The sequence below is a fragment of the Impatiens glandulifera genome, chromosome 4 (assembly GCF_907164915.1).
Source record: "Impatiens glandulifera chromosome 4, dImpGla2.1, whole genome shotgun sequence".
In the NCBI taxonomy this organism is placed as follows: Eukaryota; Viridiplantae; Streptophyta; class Magnoliopsida; order Ericales; family Balsaminaceae; genus Impatiens; species Impatiens glandulifera.
The window spans coordinates 26257703-26265931 of NC_061865.1; the positions used below are offsets into that span (position 1 = coordinate 26257703).

Below are 8229 nucleotides of genomic sequence, written 5' to 3' on the forward strand. Positions count from 1 at the left end.
AACTAAATTGAATTTGAAGAGAAAATAAACATAAGAGTCCGTTTTCATTTTGAAAAATTGGGCAAAGATGAAAATATGGGACTCAAATTGAAATAATCTAAAAATGAGAGGACAAACAAACAAATAGCGTTTCCAACGTCTAGTAAGACTTGTTTAAAAAGCATTTCCTGTTTGAAAACGCACTTCACTGGAAATGAAACTTCAAAGACCGTATATTTTCTGTTCTAAGCCTAATATTCTTACAAATTATCACTAGAAATGGCGCCGATGCAAGACTTTATTGGTTCTGTTCGTCGATCTCTGGTGTTCAAACCATCTAATGGCGAAGATGGAGGAGGTTTTGGAGGATTCGTCGACAAAATTGGATCCAGCATCCGGAAATCGAGAATAGGACTCTTCTCGAGGACTGGGAAGATTGATTCGTATAAGATGAAGAAAAACGATACACCGTTGATCCGTTGGAGGAAAGGCGAGTTGATTGGTTCCGGTGCATTTGGCAGGGTTTATATGGGAATGAATCTCGATTCTGGGGAGCTTATTGCTGTCAAACAGGTAGTCTATATTATGTTGTAGTTAATTAATGATTTACTGTTTTTATGACATGATTTCGTCAATGGTATTGATATTTTCTCATTCCTACTTTGGTGAAATTTCTCTAGGTTTTGATTCCAGTAAACGGTGCTTCAAAGGAAAAGGCACAGGTGAAATTTGAAACCTTGATCAGTTTATATGTGCACCATAATCCACTAACTAATATCGAAATAGAATCTCATTGTGAAAACATTTTTGTAAAAATTGTTCAAAAGGCGCATATTAAAGAGCTCGAGGAGGAAGTGAAGCTGCTTAAGAACCTCAAGCATCCTAACATTGTGGTAAGTGTGCTCCTTCAATTCGTACTTAAGTGGTAATAGTGATTATCAGCTGATAGGATCGTTGATAATGTTTTATGTTTGAAGAGATACTTGGGAACAGGTAGGGACGATGAATCCTTGAATATCTTGTTGGAATTTGTTCCGGGTGGATCTATCTCATCACTTCTTGGAAATCTTGGTCCATTCCCTGAACCTGTAAGCATGGTTTCTCTGTTAGATTATCCTGTTTCTGCTCCTGGTACTTTTATTTAATTCAGTGCAGACTTTACCAAAGCACACTATAAGAAATACTCTGAATCCCTTGACAAATCCATCTATGCATGCTTAATTCCACACCATTCAACTCCCAAATGTGTTTGTGTGGGTCTAGTGTAAGATGGTTACCAAATTTGGGAAATCCTACTGCTTTTATTTTTCAATACTCAGTTTTATCACTGAGGAATATTTTTGAAGTCACTACTGTGACAGATTCTATACTGCTTCACCTTCATTTATATCAGTGTTCATATGCAAATATATAATATTTTCTATAGGCTACTTTAGTCTTATTGTTAATGTGCAAATGCAAAAAATAAACTTGTGCAGACTAGTATAATCTCTAGGTACTTATGAACAATATTCCATTTTATATAGGAGATAACTACCAAAGTACATCTTTTGTGCACTAATATTTGGTTTGAGGAGTTGCGAGGAGGACGGAGGAGAGGCAGTCAACACACCATCTCTTTGTTCAGTTAGACAAATTGAAAGAGTGGTAACAACCTCTCCTGTTTGGGTTGCAATTAAAGTAAAATAGGAAGAGAAGGGAGGAGAATTAAGGTCTTAGAAAAAACTCATTCTCTTATAAAGTTTTGTATACCTTTGGAGGAGAATAAAGAGGAAGGAGGGAAGGTTTAAAGGTAATTGACTATAAAAATATCCAAACAAGGGTGAGAGGGGAGGGAAAGGAGAGAGTAATTATCCAAACAAGATTTTTAGAACTTTTCTTCCCCTCCTTTCTCTTGTATCCCATTGGCTAATGATTCTCTTTCTCAGTCCTTCATTCTTTGTCTAACAATTAGAAATTCAGAGGTTTCTCTCAATATGGCCTAGCTTAATTATTTTTGTTACCCATATATTTAGAGATTTCTCAGTTAATTCTTTTCTCACTGAACCGGCATGATAATCAGGTCATAAGAATGTACACGAAGCAATTGTTGCTGGGACTTGAATACCTTCACGACAATGGGATTATGCACAGGGATATCAAGGTATATAAAGATTTATTCATATTGTTCATACCTAGAATAGGGAGCTTTCTCTCCCTTCATCTCTCTGTGAGATCCACGTTTCATTTAGTATTCTTGCTTGAATAACCTTTCAAATGACAACATTTCACACAAGTTCAGAGGTGCATTGCTTACCTGCCTGAAAATTTGTTTTCTTTTTCCCAGGGGGCTAATGTCCTTGTACACGAAAATGGTATCATTAAACTTGCAGATTTTGGCGCATCCAAAAAAGTGGTTGAACTGGTGAAGAAGTTTATCTAAATATCCTTCCCTTGTTTCCTTTGACCTCATATGGTTTTGTTCCTGAACCAATCTGATCAAGCTTCATATGTCGTTACAGGCTACCATAACAGGTACCAAGTCAATGAAGGGTACTCCATACTGGATGGCCCCTGAGGTTATTCTTCAGACTGGCCATAGCTTGTAAGTAAAAATTTCAACCGTCCGTTCTGGACTAGTGGTGAAATGTTAAAAGAATAGTATTCAGTTATTTATTTTTGAATTGCAATAACTGAATATTATCAATATTTTAACTTGTACAATCAAAATATTAAAAGATAATATTTTGAAGCCTAAAAAATTGTTAATTTCAAATAGCTCTTTTCTTCTCATTCATATATTTTCCTCCCATTTCAACTTCCCTTTATTGATCTTCAACTTTTTCCCAGCCTTCCAAACCTCCAAATTTCTATCTATCTTTGTCCTCCATTTCTTGAGGATAAGTGTTACAATTGCGACAATGATTACAATATTTAGTTAAATTTAGTTTTATTCTATTAAATAGTTTTCTTTCAAATTATAATAACAAAATATATAGTCCATATGAAGTTTGAGCATTAATTACATTTTTCCCAAGTTAAATGGAGAAGTATATTATAGTATATCAAATTATTTGATAAATCCATGTGGAAATAATTTTTTTGGGGCCGCTATTTTCAGAGTTTCATTATCATGGTTCAAGTCATCTACTTATTTTCCCAGCTTTTGTTTTCTCATATCCATTTACACCCCTCTTCAACTTTTGGTATATATATATACATAATCTTATTTTATCATAGAAGAGATAGTTAAAGTTAATAAAACTGATGTATTTAATAAGTACAAAATATTTTAGAACTATTTTGCTTAACCCTTGTCAAACTATGGTACTCACCCTAACTTGATTGGTTTCAAATTTTTGTTTATGTATTCTGCAGCTCAGCTGACATATGGAGTGTGGGATGTACTGTTATAGAAATGGCTACAGGAAAGCCTCCATGGAGCCAGCAGTATCAAGAGGTGACTTAAAACTATGATTCTCTTACATCTTTCAGTACACTTTATAGCATTCTAGAACTTATTGTAAGTCCAGTTTCAAGTGAATTATGTTGTTTATCTTTCAGGTTGCTGCTCTTTTCCATATTGGAACAACTAAATCCCATCCACCTATCCCTGAACATTTATCTCTCGATGCTAAAGATTTTCTGTTAAAATGTCTGCACAAGTATGTTTTTTCATTATCTTTTTGTTAACAAAAATTGAGAATTGAGATTTGAAATATTTGCATTTTGCAATATTTTTATTATTAATGCGTGCTTGCAGGGAACCAAACATGAGGCCTTCTGCACTAGATCTACTAAAGGTTAACTCCATCCCTTGTATATTTTCTTTTATATTTGAGATATGGCAGTAGAAGATCTTACCGGACTATTCTTTTCTCTCTGGTCTTTTGCAGCACCCATTTTTCACAAGGGAGCATCAGGAAACTCCCTTACTTTTACATTCTGTAGTTATGGTCAGTATAACATAACATGTCCTTCATTTGGTTGAATTATTTAGCTTTACAAAGATTTCTTTTCCAACCAATTTTTAATCATACAATCATTAGGAAAATATCGGAAAACAGATGGGAACATCAAGTATCAGCCTTAAGAACTCGTAAGAAACATTCTTTTATATGGTTTTTGGATTATATACCCTATTTGGTAACACTTATTAATTTTGTTTCATATATTTGGAATGCTAAATACAAAATTTTAAAGTGCTGAATTAGTTAAGTGTGGAAAATATTTGATATTTGAAGTACTCATAAGTTGGTTTGATAAAATGTAGAACTAATGTCATTATTGAATATTTTACCCTTATAACAACATAATTTGATTAATTTACAAAGGTTAAAGTTGTTTTCTAGCTTCTTACTATATTACCGAGTTAAATCATTTATATTTTAGAATTAAGCCAAAATTTTGATTCTAAATAGTTAAGTGATTTAAATAAGAGTTACTTAATCATTTATTAAGTGATAAATTGAGTTATCAAACACTATCTAATAAGTAGAAAAATAAACAGTGTAACTTGCATGGGGCTGGATGCTACTCAGAATAGTATGAGATGCTCGTCTATATATCCAGAGAAGTTTATGGGGAATGGAAGCATCTGGAAATCAAGCAATGGTGACGATGATATGTGCCGAATAGATGATGACCTTCTAGTTGGAGGAGCTTCATCAAATTTTGATTCCCCTTTAATTTATAAGGTATGGTTTTATGCTCCTTTATTTAGCTAGATCGAAGTTTTATATTTGTGCTGATCTCTCTTATTTGTTTAAACTAGAGTTTCAACCCCATTTTGGAGCCTAATGATGACTGGCCATCTGAGATTGATAGAAATAGAGATTTTGGGAGAAGTCAAATGGACTTATTGGTGAGCCAAACAATTAATAACAGACCTGCAACATCATGTAATACAGTAAATGAGAATGATGATGAAGAACTTAAATCAAAAGAGATGTATAAGAGGATTGAAAACAAAGAAAATATTTCGAACAATTTGCACCTACCTCCTAAAAGCAGGTGGTCATCAAAGCGATCTCAGCCAACTCTAGTTTGTGATGTTCATCAGGAGCATATTAATCCAAGGTAATACCTTAGTCACATCTCATTAATTTTCTCATTGTATTTGGTGGTAATAAGAAAAGGTCTATTTGTAGTATAAGCTTTTCTGAAAGACAAAGAAGATGGAGAGAAGAACTTGATGAAGAGCTTAAGAGAAAACGAGGTAAGCTCTATCTATATCCTTAGATGTCATGTGTTAGAGAAATTAACCAATTGAAAGCCATAATGCAGAGTTAATGCGTCAAGTGAGCATGGGAAGGACATCATCATCATCTCCAAAGAACCATTCTGTAAATCGACTAAAAGGCAGGTCAAGGCTTGAACTTGTGGACAAATGAGTATTGTTTTATTCATACACTCTCAATATAAAACAACTCGAGATCTCCTCCCATCAAATGGGGAAAAGGAAGGAGATGGATTTGCATTATGATAAAATCATGCCGCCTCTTGTGTCACATTATAGTGGCTGTTATCGGTCAGTGTGAACCTCCCTGAAGCTGATTACATCATTTATGTGGGCTTCATCAACTGGGATGCAGGCAGGTATATGTTTTATATGTTTCTTTTTCTTTATAGAATTAGTGTAACATATTACTATTGAGGATGGATCCTCCCAAACTTGAATATTTGGTTTACAATATCTGTAATATATCTCAATTTTAGCATGCTTATGGCTTTTCAACTATGAGAATTCTCTAAGGTTCGAAGGGTGGTTATTCACTAGTACGATCTTCACAGTAATAACCCCTTTAATCAAAGTATCAAGGTGTTCTTATATGGTTACTCATTTTAAGTTACACTGCCTAGTTATGTGTCTTTGATGTATTCTTCTATCTACTATTTCTATTATCCTTTTATTACAACTATTGAGACCTTTAAGGTCCAAAGATGGAGTAGTTTAAACTATTTAAGATGGTTTAAATTGGGTTTTATCTTTAATAAATAGTAAAATTATAAAATATTTAAATAAGGAATAATTTAATATTTTGTTAAATTAATTGAATGAGTAAAAAAATCTCATAGTGGTTGAGTTTTGGGTAAAATTCTTAAATAACCCATGAGTCAAATCACTTTTATAATATTTATAGATAGCTCAAATTATTTTTATTTTTGTTCAATTATTATTATTTTTTTATGATTCAAATCAAGTATTTGTTTTAACATAATTTCTTATACTAAATATTTGGCCATTTTAAAAATAATTGAAATAACATATTGGGGTTCTTTATTGAGTCATTTATAATTTGGGATTTTTTCTTAAACTTCATCATTGGACCTTTTATTAGGATTAATTGCAATTTTGAACATCTTTGTTCGAAACCTTAAATTTAAAATTTCGTATTGTCAAATTTGTATAAAATAAGATTTTGCCCTATATAAAAAAAACTTAATTACGTAACCTTTATAATTAAAAAATTAATAATCACACGTAATTATAAATATAACATTTTTTAATAAATGTCAATTCATTAAAAATAAAAAATAAAAATAATAAAAATCATACATCCATCACAAACTTAAATTAAACTTTATCTCAGACTTCATGCCTTTCACCTAAATTGACTCTCTTACCCTTTACCTTGCGAGTGAGTGTCGCTTTAGTCAGACTAAAGCAATGAAATGAAGTTGAAAAAAAGTTTAAGGTATTTAGAATTACGTGTCACTGTTATTTTTTAATTATAAAAGCTACATAATACAATTTTTTTTTACGAATATTCGTTTATGTTATGACAAAACTCTATTTTATACAAATCTGACAATACAGACCCTCAAATAGTGAGATTTAAAGAAGATGTCACAAATTGTAATTCCCCATTAAAAAAACTTATATTGTGAAGTTTAAACAAAATATCCTAAATTAGGATATAATGAGCCCCAATTTATTATTTTAATCTTTTAAAAATATAGTGCTATGCAATTATGCGAATTTGCGTAGTAATCTACGGAGCTCCATCATATTATAATTGGGTAATATAATTGATCTGAATGAAAACTTTAGTCACTTTAACTAATTTATTTTATTATTTAAATTCAGTTTATTTTTATTTATTTATTTATTTAATATTTTTATTAATATTATAACTTATTATTAAATATATTTTAATTTTAATTACATATATTTTAATTATTACTTTTTATAAATTTAACTATTTAGATTTTACTATATATATATATTTAAATTATTATTTTATAAATTTAACTATTTATATTTTAATATATATATATATATATTTAAATTATTATTTTATATAATATAATAAATATTTATCTCATCATTTTTATAAATACTTACTCAATACTAATTGTAACGCCAAAAAGTGATCATTCTCGAGAAAGAATTTTTGTTACTCGATAGTGACGCCCCATAATTTATATTTGTCTCGAGTGAGACGAGGAACCAAAATAGTAAGTTTGACTATAATGCATTTAAAAACGTCGATTTAGACTAGATTTATTTTTTTAGAGTTATCACATAATTTATTATTCTTAAATTAGGAAATAAAAATATTTTGCTTATTTAAACACATTTTAAATATTTTATTTTTAGTTCGGTGTTTGATTATACGTGAGAAAGACTTTTACGCTATATCTCATGGGCCTGTCACATTACAATCTTTATTTTAAACTTTTAGTCATTTAAAATAATGTATTATGTTACACCTTATTTATTTAATCAATTCTGACATGTGTCTAAAGGTGATTCCAACCAAAACACGTGTCTAGTTTTGTATCATTCTGTTTCTAGAGAATGCATCTATGTCATGGGTCTTAAATCTAAATAAAAATAATAGTACATGTAGATGAGTAAGAAAAAAAAACTAGTGTAAAAAGAAAATAGAATCCAAACAACTTTTATTCAAGTTAGTTTAATACAAGTTAGGAAAACAAAAGAATTGAGAAATCTAAACTAAACAGGTTTTAAACAAAATATTTTTTGTGTTTTTGTTGAAAATAATATGGTTAGTTTTATATATTTTATTTTATTTTAAAATTAATTAAAGCATTTTAAAACAAAGAAAAATTAAAAACAAAATAAAGGAGCAAATCAAAGTGGCTTTAAGGCCAGATGGTTGATAAGGTGGCGAGCAGCCTGAATAGTGGGCCGGTTTGGGTCACAAGTAGACCGAGTTCGCAGGTCAGCTGAAAAGGGGTTACCAGATCTGAACGCATAGGTGGGCTGAATGTTGAGAATTTGAAAGTGAGTTATGAGTAGGG

General features: G+C 30.9%; 1 protein-coding gene across 1 annotated transcript; it reads left to right on the top strand.

Moving 5' to 3' along the window:
* Window positions 1–200: 200 nt before the first annotated feature.
* On the top strand, window positions 201–5755 carry LOC124936492 (mitogen-activated protein kinase kinase kinase NPK1-like). The gene is made up of 16 exons (XM_047476996.1): window positions 201–552; window positions 660–701; window positions 807–872; window positions 957–1067; window positions 2042–2122; window positions 2306–2383; window positions 2481–2563; window positions 3337–3418; window positions 3523–3623; window positions 3722–3761; window positions 3855–3914; window positions 4008–4057; window positions 4469–4655; window positions 4733–5037; window positions 5109–5176; window positions 5245–5755. Exons 1-16 carry the CDS (start codon window positions 259–261, stop codon window positions 5349–5351), a joined length of 1755 nt encoding a protein of 584 aa, XP_047332952.1. The 5' UTR covers window positions 201–258; the 3' UTR covers window positions 5352–5755.
* Window positions 5756–8229: the final 2474 nt, after the last annotated feature.